Raw genomic sequence first — 24032 nt, forward strand, 5'->3', positions numbered from 1 at the left:
TCTATCTATTCAGTGCCATACCAATAAAACTACCAAAAAATTATTTTACAGAACTGGATAAAATAATAACAAAATTCATCTGGAAGAACAAGAGGTCTAGAATATCTAGGGTATTAATGAAAAGAAATTCTAGGGAAGGTGGCCTAGCCATACCAGATATTAAATTGTACTATAAAGCAGCAGTCATCAAAACTATGTGGTACTGGCTAAGAAACGGAGTCATGGATTAGTGGAATAGGATAGGTACACAAGATGCAGATGTCAATGACTATAGCAATCTACTTTTTGATAAACCCAAAGAATCCAGCTTCTGGGCTAAGAATTTAATATTTCACAAAAACTGTTGGGAAATTTGCAAAATGGTGGGGCAGAAACTGGGCATAGACCAATATCTTACACCATATACCAAAATAAAGTCAAAACAGGTTCATGATTTAGGAGTAAAGGCTGATATTATAAGCAATGTGGGAGAGCAAGGAATAATTTACCTGTCAGATTTATGGGAAAGCAAAGAATTCATGACAAAACAAGAGATAGCATTACAAAATGCAAAATTGATAATTTTGATTATGTCAAATTGAAATGTTTTGTACAAAAGAAGCCAATGCAACAAAGATTAGGAGGGAAGCAGAAAACTGGGAGAAAATCTTTACAACCAGTGTCTCTGATAAAGGCCTCATCTCTAAAATATATGTGGAACTGAGTCAAATTTATAGGAATATAAGTCATTCCCCAATTGAGAAATGGTCAAAAGATATGAACAAGCTGTTTTCAGAGGAAGAAATTAAAGATGTCTATAGGCATATTAAAAAAATGTTCAAAATCACTACTGATTAGGGAAATGCAAATCAAAACAACTCTTAGGTACCACATCTCTCCTGTCAGATCGGTTAAAATGACAAAACAGGAAATGATAAATACTGGAGAGGATGTGTGAAAATTGGAACATTGTTTTATTGCTGGTGGAGTTGTGAACACATCCAGCTATTCTGGAGAGCAATTTGGAACTATGCCCAAAAGGTATAAAAATGGTCATAACCTTTGACCCAGCAATACCATTTGTAGGGTTGTATCCCAAAGAGATCACACAAGTGGGAAAAGGACCGGTATGTACAAAAATATTTATAGCAGCTCTTTTTTGTAGTAGCAAATTATTGGAAATCAAGGGGTTGTCCATCAATTGGAGAATGGCTGAACAAGTTGTGGTATATGAAGGTAATGGAATACTACTGTGCTATAAAAAATGGGGATGATACGGACTTCATAACAACCTGGAAAAACCTACATGATATAATGCTGAGTGAGCAGAGCAGAACCAGGAGAACATTATACATATACAGATATATGTATTCTGTGATGACTAACCCTGATAGACTTTGCTCTTCTCAGCAACACAAAGTGCAAAGACAACTTCAAAGGACTCATGATGGAGAATGCTATCTACATCCAGACAAAGAACTATGGAATCTGAATGCAGATTGAGGCACACTTTATGCTCGCCCTTTTTTCCATTTTTTTTTCTCTCTTCTGTTTTTGTTTTTGTTTTGGGGTTTTTTTTGTTCTGTTTCTTCTTTCTCATGATTCATTCCATTGGTCACAACTTGACTAGTGTGTAAATAAGTTCAATGTGAAGTTATACATAGAAGATATATCAGATTCTGTGCTGTCTTGGGGAGGGAAGGGGGAAGGGGAGATGAAAACCTGGAACTCAAAATTATGTAGAACTGAGTGTTGTAAACTAAAAATAAAAAATCTCAAAAAAATAAAAAAAGACAAGGAAAAAAAAGCTGATCTCTGCTTCTCATGCACAGAGGGCTCTGATCCATGCTTCGTGTGATGGGGTGTAGGGCCCTGGTTACTCGCTTTGTGTGCTGGGGCCTGAGGTTCTGGCAGCTGGAAGCTGTGTAAGCTACAGCTTACCTGTATTGACCTGGAGCTGGTGATGGTGGCTGGTGTTTGCTGATGCCAGGTGGGGCTTCACTGAGTTTCCCTTAGGTTACACTGAAGCTCATGGGGTGAGGTGTGGGGATGGAGTGGCCATTGGAGGTTGCCTCCTCCAGGGGCTGCACTTGAGCTCAGGTACGCTCAGCCACTGCTGGATGCCTGTCCACCACACAAGTGGTGGTTCCTCATTCTTGTGTCTATCAGTTCCCCTGTCTGTGTGAAGGCACCCAGGGGGTCCTGGTGTTGGAACTTGCCTGTCCCACCACCCTGCATCTCAGGATTTCCTGCTGGTTTGCTGATGTAGGTCTTGCCACTGGTTTGCTGGGACACCTCCTGTCATGTACTGGTCCACTTCAGGCATAGCAAGAGGCATAGCATTTCCTGTTAATCCCCCTAGCCTTATGAGCTAAAAGAGTGCTGTACCCCGTCTTTCTGCTGGCTCCACTGTTCCAGAATTTTTTCCTGGTATGGTATTTTCTGGGTTTTTCAAGGCCAGTAAGGGAGAGTGAAAGCTAGTTACTGCTTACTGTACCATATGGGCTCCCAGAAATCGACAAAATTCTAATACCATGGAGCCAAATTCAGGGTAACACAAGATTTAGTAGCTTCTACCTTAAAGAATCAGAGGGCTTGGAATATGATATTTCAGAGGATAAAAGAGTTAGAATTACATCCAAGAATCACCTACCCAGCAAAACTAACTACAGTCCTTCAGGGGAAAAAATAGACATTCAATGAGAAAGAGGACTTACAAGCATTCTTGATTACAAGAAAAGACCAAGGCTGAATAGAAAATTTGACTTTCCAATACAAGATACAAAAGAAGCATAAAAAAGGTAAACAAGAAAGAGAAATCATAAGACATTTGATAAGGTTAAACTGTTTATATTCTTGTAGTAGCAATTTAGATTTGAAGATCTTTCCCACCCGTTAATAGGCCATGTGATCTGCTTACATCACAGGAAGCCTAAGTCATATATGGTGGAAGGAGCTTCCTGACAGGAAAAGGAAGTTTTGTTAGAGGAAATGCAGAGAAAAAGAGAAAGAGAGAGAGAAAGAGAGAGAGAGAGAGAGAGAGAGAGAGAGAGAGCAAGCAATTATGGCTGGTAATGGCCACAGTCATGATAGTTACAGCTGAACAGGCTGTGACTTAACTGTACTGTGAGTTTGTCTTTGGGAATACCCCAGCAGGGGGTCAGAGAGGTTTTGGGATTGTGAGGCTCTATGTTGTGATATTATGTAAGGAATGCTTTACTGCTCTAATAGATTGGATAAATGGCTTGTGGGATGTGGTCCTCTGGTGTCTGAATAAATGGTTTACTACTTCTACGTTCTATGTGGGGAGTCTTGTATACTTTGTGACACAGAACTACACAGGCATTTTGACAATTGTCATCTACATTGTTATTATTGCCTTACTGATATAATTCCTACATGGGAAAATGATATATTTATAACTTCCAAAAACCTTCTCATTATTAGTGCAGTTAGAAGGAGTATATGTAGTCAGAAAGCAGAAGTGTGAATTCAATGTAAGCTATGACTATCTAAAAAAATAAAGTAATGAGAAAGAATAATGCATTGGGAGAAGGGGAAAGGGAAATGTAGAATGTTATAAATTAACAGACATAAATGAAGCCAGAACAAGATCTTACAGTGGAGGGGGAAATGAGGAAAGAAGGAAGGGGAGCACATGAACCCTACTCTCATTGGAATTGGCTCAAAGAAGGAATAATATGCACACTAAGTTGAGTGTAGAAATCTATCTTACCACACAGGAAAGCAGGAAGGGAAGGGGGTGTGAGAAGGGAGGGAGGGGAGCTGATAGAAGGTAAGGCAATTTGGGAGAGATGAAAGTCCAAAGCAAAAGACTTTTGAGAATGGACAGTGTAAAAGGAGAGAGAATGAAAGTAGGAGGAAAATAGGATGGAGGGAAACATATAGTTGGCAATCACTGTGAAAAAAATTTTAGACTGAGTTTCTCTGATAAAGATTTCATTCCTCAAACATATAGAAAATGGAGTCAAATTTATAGAAATAAGAGCCATATTAATTGATAAATAGTCAAAGGATATGAACAGTTTTCAGACAAAGTAATCAAAGCTATCTATTATCATATAAAATGGTTGAAATCTCTATTGATGACAGAAAATGCAATGTAAAACAACTCTAAGCTACTACTTTACACTTGTCAGATTAGCTAATATGACAGAAAAAGAAAATAACAAACTTTGGAGGTGATGTGGGAAAATCAAAAAACTATTGAAGAAGTTGTACACTGATTCAGCCATTCCGTAGAGCAATTTGGGACTAAGCCCAACAGACTATAAAACTATGCATACCCTTTGACCCAACAACACCACTTCTATGTTTGTATTCCAAAGAGATCATACAAATGGGAAAAGAACCCACAAATACAAAACTTTTATAGTAGCTCTTTTAGTGGTGGCAAAGAAAAGGAAATTGAGGGTATGTCCATCAGTTAGGGAATGGGTGAACAAGTTGTTGTATATGATTGTGATGGAATAACATTGTGCTTAAAGAAATGATGAGCAAGACGCTCTCAGAAAAACATGGAAAAACTTACTTGAAGTGATATAAAGTGAAATGAGCAGAACCAATAGAACATTGTACACAGGAACAGCAATATTTTATGATGATCTATAATGAATAACTTCTATTCTCAGCAATACAATGATCCAAGATAATTCTGTAGGACTTATGATGTGGCAGCTAGGTGGCACAGTGAGTAGAGCACAGGCCCTGGAGTCAGGAGGACCTGAGTTTAAATCTGGCCTCAGACACTTGACACATGTACTAGCTGTGTGACCTTGGGCAAGTCACTTAACCCTAATTGCCCTGCCAAAAAAAGGACTTACGATGAAAGGTGCTATCTTCAGAGAAAGAACTCATAGAGTCTGAATGCAGATCAAAGATACTTTCTCTATACTGAATTTTTTGGCTTTTTTTTGGTTTGTTTTCTTTCACAGAATGACTTACATGGAAATATGTTTTGCACATCTACACATGCATAACCTATGTCAAACTGTTTACCTTCTCAGTGGAGTCAGAGGGGAGGGAGAGAGAGAATTTGGAACTTAAAATTTGAAAAAAAAATGAATTTTAAAATAGTTTTTACATGTGATTGGAAAAATATATTATCAAATGAGAATAAATAAAGGCAGAATGTACTTTTGTGGAGGGGACACCTGGTATAGAAGTGAGCAGAGCTGCCAATGAATATTTGCTTGTCATCATGAAGTTTAAACATGTTTGGAAGTTTGCATACAAAACAACAAAAGCCATGTTTTCTGAAAGCTATAATTTTTGTATTTCTAGAATATTTGTATTTCTGGAATAAAACATCTATCTTTAATATACCTGATTATACTCAAATGTCATGTCAGTTAGAAAACAGACCAGACAGACTAGCTTTTCCAATTTCCTCTTATAATGTCCTAACCAACATATCCTGTCCAGTGCTTTGAAGTTTGACAGAGGCCTTGGTGGGCATGCACTCACCCTAGGACCTGTTGCCTTTGGAGACCAGATGCCAGTCTGGGACTTTTCACAGCCAGCCTTTTCCAGTATCATTGGGCTCAGGTTGTATGCTTGCCTTCCTTTACTAAATCTCCTTGGTGACTGAAACTTTGACTCTTGACAATAATTTATGCTTTATTGCAGAATCATAAAATAGAAGCAAACCCATAACCTCAGTAGGTCTAGAGCTGCTGCATTCCTGTGTCAGTTCTGACTGCACTTTTGGAGGAGCTTCTGGAACAAGTTCAACCTTTCTTGGAGAAGTTCATCAGCCATCCTCCAGATAGGTGGTCAAACCCCAGCAGGGCTTGCCTAGTGACATGCGTCTTGAAAGAGTTGTTTAGTTGTACAATTAGGAATCTTTATGTTATAATCATGTATTTTACATGAAGGAAACCATTTCATGTCCTGCATCAGATCAACGTTATACATTGAATACCACATTTCACTGCATAATTGTCACGGTTTTGGGCATGACCATTATGTCAAGCTCAAAAAAATTTGTCCCAGTATTACTCAAAAATCATTTCTTACTAAACTTTCTTTGGTGCAAGATTAGGATGCACAGAATACTTGTGAATATAGGTTAAATTTGAATACTCATAGCAGCTTTGCCTGCCACGTGCTCCCCTAGCACCTACAGCTCTTGATTGGGTTGAGTGATAACAGCATTAGTACTGCAGCACTCTAAACAAACCACCGAAGTAGGCTTTTGGAAATATACTGACAATGCTTGTGCACTGAGAATTCTAGGTTCCTGGCTTGCGAGAGATAAATGCAAATCTATATGCCACTAGTGAATACGTTGCTGCTCTGTTTACATTTTAAGCAGCATGACAAATGGAATTATACAATGAGATGATTACACAATGAAAGGTTAGAAACCAATTTTTTGACTGTAAAAAAATGAGGTGTGACAATTATGTGGTGGAGACAATTATGTGGTGAATACAGTACGTAGTTTTGCTGTTTTTGAGGGAGACCCTTGAGTTATGTAAAACCTAAGTTTGAAGTGATTTTCATTTGGGCTCCGTAATGGTGCTTAGAGCCAGTGCAGCAAAGACAATGACCTCTTCTTTCAAGACCACACTCCCCCAGGACTTAACCCAGTACAGAGGCCGCCCAGAGCTGAGGCACTTCTTCTTGAGAAAGGGAAGGCCTCAGCTCGGGTCTGTTGTTACTTCTACATGTTGTTTCCCTAGATAAATTAGAAGTTTCTTCAGGGCAGGGAGTGCTGGATTTTTTTTTATCTCCAGCAACTAGCACAGCACATGGAACACAGAAGGTATTTAATAAATGTGTTTTGATGAATTTATGGTCTGGTTCTGTGAAAATCTACATCCTTTCACAACACCTGAATGGGGGCACAGAGTGCCCAAGATTGGACAAAACCCTCATTCCAGTGACCTTCCCGAATGCCTTGCAATGCTAAGCTCTTAATAATTTTGCTGAAATTGAAGGAATTTGAGCAGGCAACAAGGAAACAAAACCATCACTCTTTGCAGATGATATGAAGGTATACTTTGAGAATCTTAGAGAATCAACTAAAAAGCTGCTTGAAATAATTAACAACTTAAGCAAAGTTGCAGGATAGAAAATAAACCCACATAAATCATGGGCATTTCTATATATTACTAACAAAGCCCAGCAGGAAGAGATAGAAAGAGAAATTCAATTTAAAATAAATGTAAACAATATAAATTTTTGGGAGTCTGCCTGTCAACACAAACCCAGGAACTATATGAACACAATTACGAAACACTTTGTAAATAAAGTCAGATCTAAACAATTGGAAAAATTAGAATTGTTCATGGGTAGGCTGAGCTAATATAATAAAATGATAATGCTACCTATTAATTTACTTGTTCACTGCCACACTAATCAAACTACCAAAAATTATTTATAGAGCTAGAGAAAATAATAAGAAAATTCATCTGGAAGAATAAAAGGTCCAGAATATTAAGGGAATTAATGGAGACAAATACAAAGGAAGGGAGCCTAGCCATATCAGATCTAAAACTATATTATACAGCAGCAATCATCAAAACTATCTGGTAGTGGCTAAGAAATAGTGGTGGATCAGTGGAATAGGTTAGGTACATAAGAAACAGTAGTCAATAACTATAGCAATCCCTTTTTTTGTTAAATCCAAAGACTCCAGCTTCTGGGATAAGAACTCATTCTTTGACAAACATTGCTGGGAAAACTGGAAAACTGTATAGCAGAAACTAGGCATAGGCTGACATCTTATATGACATACCAAGATAAGGTCAAAATGAGTACATGATTTAGAAATAAAGGGTGATATCATAAGCAAATTAGGAGAGCAAGGAATACTTTACCTGTCAGATTTATGGAGAAGGGAAGAATTTATGACCAAACAAAAGATAAGGAACATTATGAAATGTGAAATGGATAGTTTTGATTACATTTAATTAAAAAGTTTTTGAATATATTAATTTAAAAAGACGATACAGGAGGGGCGGAGCCAAGATGGCAGCTGGAAAGCAGGGACTTGCATAAGCTCCCTGCCAGGTCCCTCCAAAAACCTATAAAAACGGGCTCTGAAAAAATTCTAGATCGGCAGAACCAACAAAGTGGCAGAGGGAAGCAGGACTCCAGCCCAGGACAACCTGGATGGTGTCCGGGTGAAGTCTATTGCGCATGGTGCTGGGAGCAGAGGGGAGCAGGGGGGAGCAGAGCCCAGTATGGGTGGTGGCAGGATCAACTAGACCAGGAGCCTGAAAGAACAGGCCCTAGCACCCTGAATCAGTGAGCTGTGGCAGTTACCAGACTTCTTCTCAACCCACAAACACCAAAGACAACAGAGAAGGTTAGTGGGAAAAGCTGCAGGGGACAGAGTGAAAAGAGTTCGCGGTTTAGCCACCTCCCTGGTGGCAGCAGGGGTGGTGCAGCTACAGAACTAAAGCTGCAGTTGCTTCTGGCCCCAGGCCCACCTGGTGGGAGCAATTAAGTGGCAGATCAGAGTGAGAGTGCAGAGCCTGCTGAAGATCTGAGTCCATTTTGGGTTAGTGGTTCTTGGGGAAGGAGGAGTGCTGGTGTGGCAGAGCTCGCTGTATAGAAATAGCTCTGAAAACAACAGCGCATCCCCTCAACCTTGGAACAAAGTACTCTTTACTCTACAAGCAGTCATACCCTGATGAAAAAGTAAGTTGCCTGGGAACATGGCCAGGCAGCAAAAACAGACTCAGATTCAATCTCAGACTTTGGAATCTTTCTTTGGTGACAAAGAAGACCAAAACGTACAGCCAGAGGAAGTCAACAAAGTCAAAGAGCCTACATCAAAAGCCTCCAAGAAAAACATGAACTGGTCTCAGGCCATGGAAGAGTTCAAAAACAATTTGGAAAAGCAAGTTAGAGAAGTAGAGGAAAAGTTGGGAAGAGAAATGAGAGTGATGCAAGAAAACCATGAAAAACAAGTCAATGACTTGCTAAAGGAGAATCAAAAAAATACTGAAAAAAATATTGAAGAAAACAACACTTTAAAAAATAGACTAACTCAAATGGCAAAAGAGCTCCAAAAAGCCAATCAGAAGAAGAATGCTTTGAAAGGCAGAATTAGTCAAATGGAAAAGGAAGTCCAAAAGACCACTGAAGGAAATACCACCTTAAAAATTAGATTGGAGCAAGTGGAAGCTAGTGACTTTATGAGAAATCAAGATATTATAAAACAGAACCAAAGGAATGAAAAAATAGAAGACAATGTGAAATATCTCATTGGAAAAACCACTGACCTAGAAAATAGATCCAGGAGAGATAATTTAAAAATTATTGGACTACCTGAAAGCCATGATCAAATAAAGAGCCTAGATATCATCTTTCAAGAAATTATCAAGGAGAACTGCCCTGATATTCTAGAGCCAGAGGGTAAGATAGAAATTGAAAGAATCCACCAATCACCTCCTCAAAAAAATCCCAAAAAGAAAACTCCTAGGAATATTGTTGCCAAATTTCAGGACTCCCAGATCAAGGAGAAAATACTGCAAGTAGCCAGAAAGAAACAATTTCAGTATTGTGGAAACACAATCAGAATAACACAAGTTCTGGCAGCTTCTACCTTAAGGGATCAAAGGGCTTGGAATATGATATTCTGGAGGTCAATGGAGCTAGTATTAAAACCAAGAATCACCTACCCAGCAAAACTGAGTATCATGCTCCAAAGCAAAATATGGATTTTCAATAAAATAGAGGACTTTCCAGCTTTCTCAGTGAAAAGACCAGAGCTGAACAGAAAATTTGACTTTCAAACACAAGAATCAAGAGAAGCATGAAAAGGTAAACGAGAAAGAGAAATCACAAGGGACTTACTAAAGTTGAACTGTTTTGTTTACATTCTTACTTGGAAAGAGGATGTGTATGATTCATGAGACCTCAGTATTAGGGTAGCTGAAGGGAATATGCATATATATATTATATATACATATACATATATATAGTGTGTGTGTATGTGTGTGTATGTATATATGTAGGTGTATATATATATATATATATACACATAGAGAGAGAGACAGAGAGACACACACAGAGAGAGAGAGAGAGAGAGAGAGAGACAGAGAGAGACAGAGAGAGAGACAGAGACAGAGAGACAGAGACAGAGGGCACAGGGTGAGTTGAATGTGAAGGGATGATATCTAAAAAAATCAAATTAAGGGATGAGAGAGGAATATATTGAGAGAGGGAGAAAGAGAGAGATAGAATGGGGTAAATTATCTCACATAAAAGTGGCAAGAAAAAGCAGTTCTGTAGAAAGGGAAGAGGGGGCAGGTGAGGGGGAATGAGTGAATCTTGCTCTCGTCAGATTTGACCTGAGGAGGGAATACCATACACACTCAATTGAGTATCTTACACCACAGGAAAGAAGGAGGAAGAAGATAAAAAAGGGGGGATGATAGAAGGCAGGGTAAATAGGGGGAGGAGGTAGTCAAAAGCAAACACTTTTGAAAAGGGACAGTGTCAAGGGAGAAAATTCAATAAAGGGGGATAGTTTAGGAAGGAGTAAAATATAGTTAGTCTTTCACAACATGAGTATTGTGGAAGGGTTTTACATAATGATACACATGTGGCCTATGTTGAATTGCTTGCCTTCTTAGGGAGGGTGGGTGGGGAGGGAAGAGGGGAGAGAACTTGGAACTCAAAGTTTTAAAAACAGATGTTCAAAAACAAAAAAAGAAAAGTTTCTGCATGCAACTAGGAAATAAGATACACAGCTAAGGGGCATAGAAATTTGTCTTGCACAAGAAAGGAAGGGAAAAGAGGATGGGAAGGGAGTGGGGTGACAGAAGGGAGGGCTGCCTGGGGAACAGGGCAACCAGAAAATGTGCCATCTTGGAGTGGGGGGGAGGGTAGAAATGGGGAGAAAATTCACAATTCAAACTCCTGTGAAAATCACTGCTGAAAACTAAATGTATTAAATAAATTAAATTAAATTAAAAACAACAACAACAAAAATATAAAAAGACGATGCAACCAACATGAGAAGGAAAACAGAAAGCTAGGAAACAATTTTTACTGCCAGTATATCTGATAAAAACCTCATTCTTAAAATCAGAGAACTGAGTCAAATTTATAAGAATACAAGTCATTCCCCAATTGATAAATGGTCAAAGGAAAAACTGGAAGTTTTTCAGTGAAGAAATCAAAGCTATCTATAGGCCTATGAAGAAGTACTCTAAGTCACTATTGATTGTAGTAATGCAAATTAAACAATTCTGAAGTACCACTTCACACCTATCTGATTGGCTAATATGTCACAAAAAGAAAATGATAAATGTTGGAGAAGAAATGTGGGAAAATTGGAACACTAATGCATCATTGGTGGAGTTGTGAACTGACCCAACCATTCTGTAGAGCAATTTGGAAGTACACCAAATGGGCTATAAAAATGTGCATTTGACCCAGCAATACCATAAGTCTGTGTCCCAAAGATATCATGAAAAATGAAAAAGGACCCACATGTACAAAAATGTTTATCGCATGTCTTTTTGTAGTGGTAAAGAATTAGAAATGGAGAGTATGCCCATCAATTGGGGAATGGCTGAACAAATTGTGGTATAAAAATGTAATGGAATACTATTGTGCTATAAGAAATGATGAGCAGGTGGATTTTAGAAAAACCTGGACTTGTATGAAATGATGCTGAGTGAAATGAACAGAACCAGGATAACATTGTACATAGTGACAGTAACACTGTGCATTGATCAACTTTGATAGACTTGGCTTTTTTCAGTAAAATAATGATCCAATACAATTCCAAAAGGCTTATGATGGAAAATGCCATCCATACCCAGAGAAAGAACTATGGAGTCTGAATATAGATCAAAGCACACTATTTTCACTTTTTTGTTGTATTTTCCTTCTAGTGGTTTTCCCCTTTGTTCTGATTCTTTTTTCACAACATGACTAATGTGGAAATGTGTTTAATATGATTGTACATGAGTCACCTATATCAGACTGCTTGTTGTCTTGGGCAGGGGAGAAAAGAGGAGGGAGGAAGAGTGAAAAAAATTTGGAACTCAGAATCTTATAGAAGTGAATGTTTAATACTATCTTTACATGTAATTGGAAATTGAGGCAAAAAAGAAAAAATATATCTTGCTGAAATGAATTAATTTCTATAACTGCCAACAAGGTATTAACTTTTCAAGTAGATAAAATTTGGGATAGAAGGGCCAGTCCTAGACAAAATATAAAACTTGTCATTTGTCTTTAACTCAACCTACACTATTTGGTCACCTTTAGTAGGGGTATTTCCATGCTTAATTAAGTTTAATTTAAGATGGGTTAAAGTGAGAAATCTTGAGTGGCTTTCCATCACCTACTATATACAAATTAAATGGCTGACAGACTGGCAAGGCCTCTAAAATATCTGTGTACCATGATTCTATACCATCTCTCAAAATTCTATATTCTAATCAAACTGGTAAACTTTTTAATCCTTTATTTTTGTTATATCCACACAGAAAGCCTAATCAAAGCCTACACTGCTCTTCTGCCTGGAATAAATATCATCTTCCCTTCTCCCTGCTCCCAACCCCAATATATTCCCAAATCCATCTCTCTCTTCCTTCAAAAATCCACCTCAGATGCCTCCTCCTCCATGAAGTTGACCCCAATCTCCCAGGTAAAAGTATCCCTTCTAGAAAGTAAAAACTGTCATTTTCCATATGAGAATCTCTAGGACCTTCCTAAGTAGGGCCTTAATCGTAGGTGCTTAATGTTGACTGGATTTGAACTACTTCTATCAGTTGAGGCAAGAGGCCTCAGCTGAGGGAAAGGAGGACTGAATAAGCAGAAAAAAGACAGAAATTAAGCTGGCTGGTCAGAAGGAAGTGGGTCACTTCTTTTACACATGAAATCCTCTCGGTCCTAGGAGAACATTTAAAGAGCCTGGACACCTCGGCCTGCAAATAAGTGACTGAAACAGAAATGGTGAACCACCTTCAGTAGAAAGAAAAATTTTAAACCAACGTGGGTTTACTCAGCTTTTCCCACTTAAGACATCCTCTCAATTCCATGGAATAACAAAGGGAATGTTGATAGACATAGCAGGGGGCCCCTTTCTCATACAATCCTTTCATTCAACTAAGAATTCTTAAGCACTGACTGTATACAAAGTACTATGGTAAGAACCATGTAGGATACAAAGGACCAAGGCATGGCCAGCTGCAGCTTGTGACACTGGAGGTAGGCTGGGTCTCAGTCCCAGCCTCCTTTTATCAGATGCCTCTTCCTTCCCCTTGTACAGAGAAGGGCCCTTTTCCATCCCCTCCTCGTTTTTCTTAATATGGCTTCTTCAGCAGTCCCAGGGGCACAATGAATGATAGAGATGAGACCTTATTTATTAAGGAAGAAAACAGAAAAAATAGGGTTAATGCAGAAAGGGTAGCAGTGTAACTAAGAGGGAGTCTGTATGGGGACAGTAGAAGCAGATTTCCTTCTCCCTGAGCCCCTGCACCAACAGAGTATAGAAAACATCCAGAATAGAAGGTGGAAAATACAGGGTCTTTTGGGAAAAGGAGGATAGCAACTGGACTCCAGGCAGAGGAGAATGCTGGCTCCAGGACAATGACTGAATTGCTTCTCCCTCCTGGATGATTGGGGACCCTGGACAGGATGATGGGAGCACTCTCTTTGAAGGACAGAATCCTAAGGTTCACCTCAGCAGGCCTGCAGGGAAGAAGAGAGTCATTATGGGCTACAGGATCCATGAGAAGCATTTCTTCTTCTCCAAGGAGGAGGGAAGTCTAATGATGTCTTGGAGGTGGAGTTCCCATTAACCCTTCCTGTGCCCTTGGATCACTACCAAAAGAGATTTACCCATTTTTCTTATTAAAAAGTAGATTTTTCCTCTTCTCCTGCCCCCTGCAATCCTGAGTGTGTCTCTGAAAACTCTGATCCCAAAGGGAAGGGATACTGCCTGAAGCAGGACTTCTGCAGAATCATGGGATATTTAGAGAATAGTCCTGGAAATTTCTAGTAGCAATAGGGTAAAATATCAGCCATTCTACCACTTCCCCTCACATTCTAAGGAGCCGATGATGCCCTAGTTAGGGAGCAAAGAGCCTAGCAAGAGAGATACAGAACCAAAGTCACACCCATTTCTATAGTCTGTGAGCTCAGAGATGGAGAATCATGATCCTTGGCCACAAAGGAAAAGAGATATTACCTGCAGGCTGAGGCCCAGTGCGTCCTGAGGAGGCAGGGGAAGAATGAGAAAGAGAAAAATACAAGGTCACATAGAGTCAATTCCTTAGAGTGGGGAGGATTTCAACCCTAGAGTCAGAATGCTCATCTACCACCCCAGTATGAGGGATCCTAAACTGTAACCCCATTAAGTCTGAGGAATTCTCATCATAACAAAAGGGAAGGGAAAGTTCATGGCTATAAAAGCCTGAGGAGTCTCCTCTCTCCTTGTCAGGTCCAGCATTTGGCTCTCACTATACCCCTCTGTCACTCAATCCTCCTACTCCAGGTTGGCTTTGGTTTGGGAAATATTGATCCCAATGTCTCCTAGCCCTTGGCTTTGAATGTGAAAGACTGGGATAAGTTCCTTCTATGAGGTAAGAGGCAGGAACTGGGGCCAAAGCCAGAGCCCCTGGCCCAGTAGTGATGGATCTTCCCCCATGGCCTGAGTTCTATGGAGCCAAACCCTCTTCCTACATGCTCCTCACCTTTCTGGTTCTTCAGGTGGATGATCAGTCCTACCCCAAGGAAGATCAGCCCCAGGACAAAGCCTCCAATGCCACTCAGCAGTTTGCTCCGGGCAGATTCAGACTGTGCCCCTGCAGAGAACATGCCTTGGGTCCATCACTTCTCAGTCCTCTCCATCCCACCCTCAGTCAGTGACCTAAAACCTCAGAGCCCAGCCTGGTTTGGGGGGCACTAAGAAATCATGAGGTAAGAAGGGACAGAACCCTGGATACCTGCTCCAACTCCAACTGAGTGAGAAATGGAAGGAAAAAGGTCAAGGGATTTCAGGGTTGGGGGCAGGGAGAATGACTGCTTTTTTGAGGACATTTCCCATTTCTTGATCCCAGAAGCATATAAAAATGAATTCCCAGAGGTATGATCTGTCTCCCAGCAAAGGGACAGTCAAGGGAATCTTGGATCCCCAGGACAGGATGGACTAATATTCTGTTGAGAAATACATGTTTCCACAATCAGGGTTCTGTGGGTGCTAGCTCAATGCTCCAGTCAGGATGCTATGTTGGGAGAGGGAGTGGGATGCATATGATCCAGAGCATAGGGAGGGGGTCTGTGGGAACATTCACTGAAGGACCTCCACAGATACAGAGCTTCCCGTCCTGGGGCTGCAGGGCGGGGGCAGTCTGGGCACAGAGTAAGGGAGCTGGCTCTCACTCCATTCCACCCTGATGGGGCTCTGTAGGCTGGCATGCTCCACGCTGCAAGTGTAGACATCTCTGCTCTGGGGCATCATTTCCAACATCACCAGGGTCTGGTAGGTCCAGTCTCCATGTTGCATCACACCCGTGGACACAACCCCAGCCGTCTCCTCCTGCCCATTCTTGAGCCAGGTGACCTTGACCTTGCTTGGATAGAAGCCAGAGACAGAGCAGACCAGCAGGTGCTGCAGGGCCTCCGTCCTGGAGGGGGAGATGGTCACTCTGGGCTGGACTGGGGAGAGAGAGGGACAAGGTGTCAGGAGACAGGGAAGGCACTTCCTGGGGCTGCCAGGCCCTGTCCAGCACACGCGCAGGGATGCTCTCCACCGTCCAAGGTCCCAGGGTCGGGGTCAGGCCCCCCCCCCAGGCTCCCATGGTCCCCATCGGGGGCTGTCCGGGTCAGCACAGGGTCCCCTCGGCCTGGCTTTGGCAGCAGCCCCTTGGGTGGTCCTGTCCGCGGTGGGGGAGGGGAAGGAAGGCCGCGGGGCAGGCGGGGCGGGGGTCCAGCGTCCACTGGGTCAGCTCAGGACACACGCTCAGGTCGGGGGTCAGGGGCCCACCCTCCCCCAGTCACGGCCCCGGAAGTCAGGGCGTGAGGGTCGGGGTCACTCACCTCTTCTGTCCACCGTGAAGGACTTGCCTGCCTCGTAGTTGTGTCTGCACAGTGTGTCCACTTCGGCTCGTTTTTCCTCCAGGAGCTCCTTCTGACTGTTCCAGTACTCAGCATCGGGCCGCCCCAGCTCCGTCACGGCCACGTACTCCCCCACTTCGCTGTCGAAGCGGACATCCTCCTGGTCATTGTAGATGTATCTTTCCACAAACCGGACCCGCTCCGTGCCGTTGGTGAAGTAACACTCAGCCTTGTGCTGACGCATGAAATCCTCTGCGGAAGGACCCGGAGCAGCGTCAGACACCGGCACACTGACCAACCGCGGCCCAGGGACCAGGCCAGGACCGCCCCTTCAGTGCCTGACTGCTCACTGGCATCGCCTCGGTCTCTGAGCCCTTGGCTCCCAGCTCCACTTCCCCACTCAGAGCCCGAGAACATGTCGTGGATTCGGCCTATCCTACGACAGTGAAGCCACGCCCCTGCCCCTCCCCCTCCCCCCTCTGCCGTGGTGGATTGGGAGCCATGCTGGGGTCCGGAGGCTCAGAGAGCCAGCTCTTTCCCTACCGACACGATCCTGGAAACATGGGATAGCTTGTGGCTTCCTACTTCTGGCCCCACCCAACACACACACACACACACACACACACACACACACACACACACACACACTACTTAGTCACACAACCTTTACATACACACATATTCACTCATACAGGCACAAACACAGGTACACACATTCACATAGACTCAACCCTCACACATATTCACTCATATACACACACACACTCAAAACCTTCACATACAACCAATACACACGCACACACACAATACTCATTCACGCAACCTTAACACACATACACACATATTCAGTCATACGCACAATCATCATATGTGGAGAAGGTGAGAATGGGAAGTGAGGGGAGCCACAGAAAGTTGTATCAGAGACCAGACACAAGAGAAGGGGCTGAGCTCCCTCCTCCTTCTGGGAAATCCACCTCCTGATCACTCCCTGTCCTGGGCAGAGCTGCCCCTCCCAGGCCATCAAGACCTCACTCTCTTCCAAGACCTTCCTCCTGCCTGAACCAAGCCTCCTGCCCCCGACAAAACCCCTACCCTTGCAATCTGGGCAGCCTGTCCCTATTTCCCAGAACAACTGCTCAGGCCGCCAAATGTCCTTCACACGGACACGATTGCCCTACCCCAACTGTTTCTATTCTACTTGAAAAAATTCCTACTTATCCACCCTACTTCAAGTTCCCCTAGTCCCATCCCCCACTTTTATATAAGGAAGGAACTGAGGAGCAGCCTGTTAAAATGACTTACCCAAAGACACTAGGCTAGTAAGTGGCACAGCTAGGGGTGCAACACAAGTCCTCTGACTCCAGACTCAGTTATCTTTTCCCCAAAACCATTTTGCTTGATAACTTCCAGTCAATATCCCACATTGGTAGAAAAATCAATGAAGGGTTTAAAAAAGAAAAATAAGCTAAGTTCAAGGAATGTCTTGCTCAATGAGTAACTAGTATAATCTAAGATGAATCTAAGGAAGAAGTCTAGTGCTTAAGAAAAGGTGCTTTCAACCCAGAGTGACATCATTAAGTCCTTACTATGTGCGAAACATTTTTAAGCCCTGGAAATGCAAAAATATCCCCACAGAATCCATTCATTTCATCTTTACAATCCAAAATGGGGAGAAAGACATCTAGATAACAATAATACAAAAAAAAGGAGGGAGGCAGGCAAAGAAGAGGAATAGACAAATAGGTAAGAGAAATTTGAGGAGAATCACTTCATTTGCCTAGAAGTTCAGATTTGGGGGACGGAGTGGACTTGGCTGAAATATTTAGAAGAGGAATCCAAGATTGACTGGAAACCAGGAATCTTGGAGAAATTCCCTAGTCCCAACATGCTATATTCTAGGTCCCTGGACAGGTCTGTTCCTTCCTCTCTTCATCCCGTTTCTTTTCAAAGTCCCCACATCTCACTTAGATTGGAGCTATGTCCCTCCCCTGTGACCAGACAGAACAGTTCAGGTAAGGAACTAGGACACACAGACAGGGCAAGGGGATCTTGACCCTCATCTTTGGCTTCCTCTCATCTGGTAGTACCAGGATACTTCAGATACAAGGACAATGAGTAAAAGAGGGATTCCCCATTAGATGTATTCAAAAGACAATCGTATGAGGGAATCTGAGGAAAGAGAACATAACCTGGAGAGATCAACAAAGTTTTCATAGAGGATGAAGCATTTGAGTTGTTTCTTGAAGGGTGTCAAGGCTCAGAAGGCAGAGATGGGGAGGGAGGGCATTCTAAGGATGAGGAGCAGCTTATACAAACACTTGGGAGCAGAGAGATGAGGGTTAAATTCTGGGAAAAGCTGATAGAACAGTTCAAATGGAATGAGAAGTGTTCAGGGGAGAGTAAAATGACCTGGAGAGCTGGGCTGGAATTTAAATGTCAGGCTGAGGAACTGGGAATTGATCCTAGAGGCAAAGGGAAGGCACAGAGGCTTGTGAGAAGCCTAGGACTATTGTTTGGCATCGGTGTAAACAATGGATTGAAGATAGAAATCTGCAGAACAGGGCTAATCAGACTATTGAGAAAGCCACAGATGATGTAGTGCAGGTGAGAGATGAATTTTCTCATGGAACCTCCTCAGTCCTCAAACTGTCCCCTCAGTCCCACTATCTTCTTCATGGCCACAGAAATGTCACATGTGGAAAAGACGGCTTTGGTGTCTTTGGAACTCTGACATAGCTCCCTGTTCCACCATCTACCCCAAAATGATCATGCTGTTTTTCTGGGGAAAGAGCCCTATGCAGTCTCACCAGTCACCTCTATTAATTAATGGGAGAAATTTTCCCCTCTCTTCTTGGGAGACTGAGGCCCCTCTACACCCTGTTTGGTAAACACAGGGAGCAGTATTACTGCACTTACCTGGGATGTCCCTGGCCCAAGATGCAGATAGACTCAACACCGTCAATGTCATCAACAGACCAATCTTCCAGTAACCAGCAGAGATCCAAACATCAACCATATTGGAGATGAGCAGGAATCAAGGGAATGAGCAAACAGGAGGATGGATGGCCTCTAAGCCAATCAATAGGACTTAGCACCTCACTTGTTAGAGAAAAAGACCTGGCTGGTATCTTTAAGTCTCCTAACATAGAACAGTGACTAAAAGAGGAACCAATAAGCATTAAAAGCTGAGCTGTGTCATCTGTCTCCAGGCAGCAAGTTGTTGTAAAGGGCCTTCTAGGACATTTTTCTTGGCAGAAGAAATAAGTGCCCTAGATCTAAACGCTTATGGCCTACTAGGTGAACTTGTTTCCTCATTCATGTCTTGCTTTGCTTATATCTTTAGCCTCTCCTCTTTAGTCTTTAAAAGGCATCCCACAGGAATATGAATTCTTTGAGAGCATAATTGTATCTCCAGCCCTTAACACAATGCTTTGAACATAGTAAAAGGTTACTCAGTTCTTCATTCATTCTTTCAAAAATATATAGATTTATAATAATAATGTTTTACATGAATATTAATGCTTTCAGATTACAAGGTGCTTTGCTTATAGTAACATCAGAACAATTCAATGGTACTAGGAGAATTTTAGCATAGGTGTTCCATAGATAACAGGTGAGACATTAGTTCAAAATTATGGAATCATAGCTCTTCTTGAATTCTCAATTTTCTACTATTTCCATTCTTGATTATTCATCTGTATGACTAATCTGTTACCATGGGTCCCTGAGACACTTTTCTCCAGATGCAGACAGAGCTGCTTTTACTCTCTGTTTTTACCTGGTAGAAGCTGCATTAGTTTATATTCATCTGAGGTTAAAGAGAAAAGAAGGAGGACAATTGTCTTTGCTAGTCAAATATCGATGGGTATAAGTGAATAATGAAATGTGGTTGCAGATGTCTCTCGATGCTCAAGCCTGATCTGATAGTAAGTTTCTGAGGCTCCCTCAAGAGCAAATTTGGAAAATCCTTACCCAAGAAAGGAAACGCACCTCATGAAATATTGAAACATCCATTTCCACATAAGTGACTTGACATCTTTAAAATGTCCTCTTACTGAGAAACAAAGGTAAATACACAAAAGGACAAAAAATGAAAAGGAGTTACTTATGAGGTAGATGGAGTTGCAAGCCCTCAGAAAGATGGGAGTGCTAGATCATCTTACTTGTTTCCTAAAGAACCTACATGTGGGCCAAGAAGCAACAGTTAGAACCAAACATGGAACAACTGATTGGTTTAAGATTGGAAAAGGGGTATGACAAGGCTGTATATTGTCACCTTATTTATTTAAGTTATATGCAGAGTATATCATGCAAAATGCCAGACTGGATGAATCATAACTTGAATTTAAGGTTGCCAGAAGCAATATTAACAATTTTAGATATTCAGACAGTGCCACCTACTGGCAGATGTGAAGAGGAATTAAGAAGTCTCTTGATGAGGTCGAAAGAGGAGAGTGTAAAAACTGGCTTGAAGTTTAACGTAAACACAAAAACAAGAAAAATCTAAGATCTTGGCAATTAGTACCACCACTTATGGGCAAATAGAGGGTGAAAAAAATGGAAGCTGTCAGATTTTATAGTCTTAGGGTCAAATATCACTGCGGATGGTGATACAGCTATGAAATTAAATTAAAAATCACTTGCTCCTTGTAAGGAAAGCTATGTCAAATCTGGACATAATAAAAAGCAATAAGAAAGGTCCATATAGTCAAAACTGTGGTTTTTCCAGTAGCAATGCATGGCTGTGAGAGCTGGACTACAAAGAAAGCTGAGTACCACAGGATCTTCACTTTTGAATTGTAGTTGTGGAGAAGACTTTTGACAGTCCCTTGGACAGCAAGGAGTTCAAATCAGTCAATATTCAGAGAAATTAATTCAGGCAAATAGTGAAGGTGAAGCTTAAACATTTTGGCCATATAATGAGAAGATGGGACTCATTGGAAGAGACCGTGATGTTAGGAAAGACTGAAGAAGGCAAAGGAAAAAGAAGATGGCAGAGGATGAAATGGACAGATAGTATGATGGAAATAATAAACATCAACTTGGATAGACTTTGAGAGATGGTGGAGGATTAAAAGGCCTACTATTATATGGTCCATGGGATCATGAATGAATCAACAACAACAATTTCATCCCTTCACATATAAAGTAATGGTTTTGTATTGTCCAGAAAGGAGCACAGAAAAGCGATGGTTCTTTGAGGGTGATAAATGGGGAAAGTGGGGCAAAGTTCACAATCTCTTCTTATCATCTTCCGTTCTCTTTAGCCCTAATGATTTTTACAGAATGTGAGAGGCATCAGAGGTACCTATGAAAATAATTTACCTTGTAGGATCATCAAATTACAAATTGAGCACAATAAGGGATCTTGAGAAGTTAGCTAATCCAACTCCCTAATTTTAATAATAGAGTAACTGAGGCTCAGAAAGGGTGTGACTGGCCCAAGGTCACACAAATTACATTCAAACCCAGGTCTTCTGATGGCAAATCCTATGCTATTTCCACTTTACCACAAAGCTTCCCACTGGAAGCTTGCTGGTCTACTTTTCTGTTTACTAAAGTGGAACCCAGGACCAGGAGATTGAGAAAGTTAAAAGATATAGTTGACTATAACTCAGATGCAAATTAGATTAAAGTAGTTGGACAAGTCTGTAGAAAGAGCAGAGTCAATGGAAGGAGTGTACTTAATCCTCATTTGGGTTGTTTTTTGTTTTGCTTTTGTTTTGTTATTGTTTTATTTTTTTTAAATTTATGTAATAAAATAAAAAATTTCCATAACATAGTACAACAAAAAAAGATGAAAACTGCCAATCTACTATGCACAACTTGCTATTCCTTTCAAATATACAACAAATTTATTAAGCAAATTTCTTTTTTATTACTATCAGTTCTTTCTCTGGATGCAGATAGCATCTTTCTTCATATGTCCTTTATAGTTAATTTGGGTATTTATAATATTCAAAATTACTTATTTGCTCAGAGTCATTCTTAAAACAATATTGCCATTACTGCATATGATGTTCTCTTGGTTCTGCTCATTTGGCTCTTCATTATTTTGTGAAAGTCCTTCCCTGTTTTTTTCTAAAATCATTGAGCTCATCATTTCTTACAGCACAGTAGTATTCCATAATAATCATATAGCACAACCTGTTCAGCCCTTCCCTAATTGATGGGCATCCCTGCAATTTCTAGTTCTTTGCCACCACAAAGAGAGATGTTGTAACATTTTTGAACATATACTTTCCCCTTTCCCTAATTATCTTTGGAAACAGACAAAGTAGTGGTATTACTTGGGTCATTTTTGAAAACACCAGTCTAGGTGTGACTGGTCATAATCCTAGACAAGACCTCAACTCTTTCCTGCAAGAAAGAGGCTGACTGGAAGATAATGTACCTCCAGTAGATGGTAGCAGAGAGTAGCAGACAGGCTGAAAGACTAACCAAGAACAGTGCTTACATATTTACAGGATATTTTCAGCTCTGAAGAATCAGAACTGAGAACTGTTTCTGTATTATGTTGCTTTGGCTGAATGTATCTCCTGCACATATTCCCCTTCTTTTAAGCCCTGGTCACATGTGTCTCTTATATGGATGTCTCTCCATGAGTGTTCCTCCATGGATGTTCCCTAGTCACATTTGTCTCTTGTGCATAACATTCTCTACTGAAAATGTGGTAACTGGGCCCTTGTAAATATGAGAATATTTCATTTTCATTTAATTTAATATTCTTTTAAATTAAATTTCTTTTGCTCTAAGTTAATAAAAAGCACTTTTCTGCAGTGGGAAAAAAACTGGATTTGAATCAGAGGCTGTGTGTTCCTATTCTAACATTGTCCTTTCAACATTTGTTACCTTTGGCAAGTCATTCCATCGTCTGGGACTCAGTTTCTGCTTCTTTAAAATGAGAGGCTTGTATTATATTACATTTTATCTCTTAATGCATTTTTCTGATGAATTCCCTCTGGTTAGCCTAGCAGAAACAAATATATTGATGGGGGCTTACAATCAGTGGTTTTAAATGGATGCTGACACACAGAATTCCTAGAAGTACATGTGTGAGGGTTGATCTAGCTGATAAATATCCTTCCTTCCTCCTTTCCTTCCTTCCTTCCTTCCTTCCTTCCTTCCTTCCTTCCTTCCTTCCTTCCTTCCTCCCTTCCTTTTTTCCTTCCTTTGAAACTGTTGGACTTAGAATCTAGAAACCTTGAGTTTAAATCTCATCCATGACATTGGCCACATAACTCTTGGATCCTCATTCTACCCATAATGTGGTTCTACTCATAATGAGATTGTTTGGGGCATAAATTTGATAATGAGTGGATGAATAAAAAAAAACTTATTAAGTGCCAAACATTATGCTAATTGCAATGGAAACAAACAGAAATAGCAAGACAGTCCCTGCTTGCAAGGAGCTCCCATATATCCTGGGGGAGACAATGCATAACTGAGAGTTTAGCTGCAGGTGGATGACAGTGCTGGGGGTCTGGAGGGCAAAGAGGCAGGGCAAATGGTAAGGCCTGGAGGACCTTAGGAGTCAGTGACAGGACAAATAGTCAACCCTGGTGGTTCTTGAAACTGTTTTGCAAGCACTAAAGTATTATATAAATGCCAGTCATTTTTATTCTTCCCCATGACAGCCTCTGTCCTCAAGGTAAACATTTCCAGTTACTTCAATTGCTCTGTGTACGGCTTGGTCTCCAGTCTATTCACTGTTTTTGTTGTCCTCTGGATGTGTGCCAGGTTGTTGATGCACTTCCTTAAATGAGGCTCCAGAACTGAGCACAATATTCACATGTGGTCTGAGTGGGATAGAGAACAGTGTAAACATTACTTCCCTCATTTGAGCAAAAACTTACTTCAAAACATTTGCTAAATGCTTGCTGTGGGGGAGAACATTTTGATAGGCACTGGGAGAGATGAAAAATTTTATTTTATTTTTTCCACTTAATAGTATTTAATTTTTTCCCATTACATGCAAATACAGTTTCTAACAT

The 24032-nt window shown here is 41.1% G+C and overlaps 1 protein-coding gene across 1 annotated transcript; it reads right to left on the minus strand.

Moving 5' to 3' along the window:
* Positions 1-12023: 12023 nt before the first annotated feature.
* LOC118856227 (DLA class II histocompatibility antigen, DR-1 beta chain-like) lies at positions 12024-19166 on the minus strand. Its single transcript, XM_036766385.1, has 6 exons — positions 18955-19166; positions 16021-16290; positions 15364-15639; positions 14676-14786; positions 14171-14194; positions 12024-13671 (listed from the first exon to the last, which is right to left on the minus strand). The coding sequence occupies exons 1-6, from the start codon at positions 19052-19054 to the stop codon at positions 13658-13660; spliced, it is 795 nt and encodes a 264-aa protein (XP_036622280.1). The 5' UTR covers positions 19055-19166; the 3' UTR covers positions 12024-13657.
* Positions 19167-24032: the final 4866 nt, after the last annotated feature.

This window comes from Trichosurus vulpecula, chromosome 7, assembly GCF_011100635.1.
Source record: "Trichosurus vulpecula isolate mTriVul1 chromosome 7, mTriVul1.pri, whole genome shotgun sequence".
Taxonomy (NCBI): domain Eukaryota; kingdom Metazoa; phylum Chordata; class Mammalia; order Diprotodontia; family Phalangeridae; genus Trichosurus; species Trichosurus vulpecula.

What these genes read in the sequence shown, in the direction of transcription:
- LOC118856227 (XM_036766385.1), bottom strand. Translation starts at nt 19,054, where the DNA reads ATGGTTGATGTTTGGATCTCTGCTGGTTACTGGAAGATTGGTCTGTTG. An exon ending in CTTCACGGTGGACAGAAGAG is followed by an intron (nt 15,640 to 16,020) that starts GTGAGTGACCCC and finishes CTCTCTCCCCAG; the next exon opens with TCCAGCCCAGAGTGACCATC. An exon ending in CCACCTGAAGAACCAGAAAG is followed by an intron (nt 14,195 to 14,675) that starts GTGAGGAGCATG and finishes CTGCCTCCTCAG; the next exon opens with GACGCACTGGGCCTCAGCCT.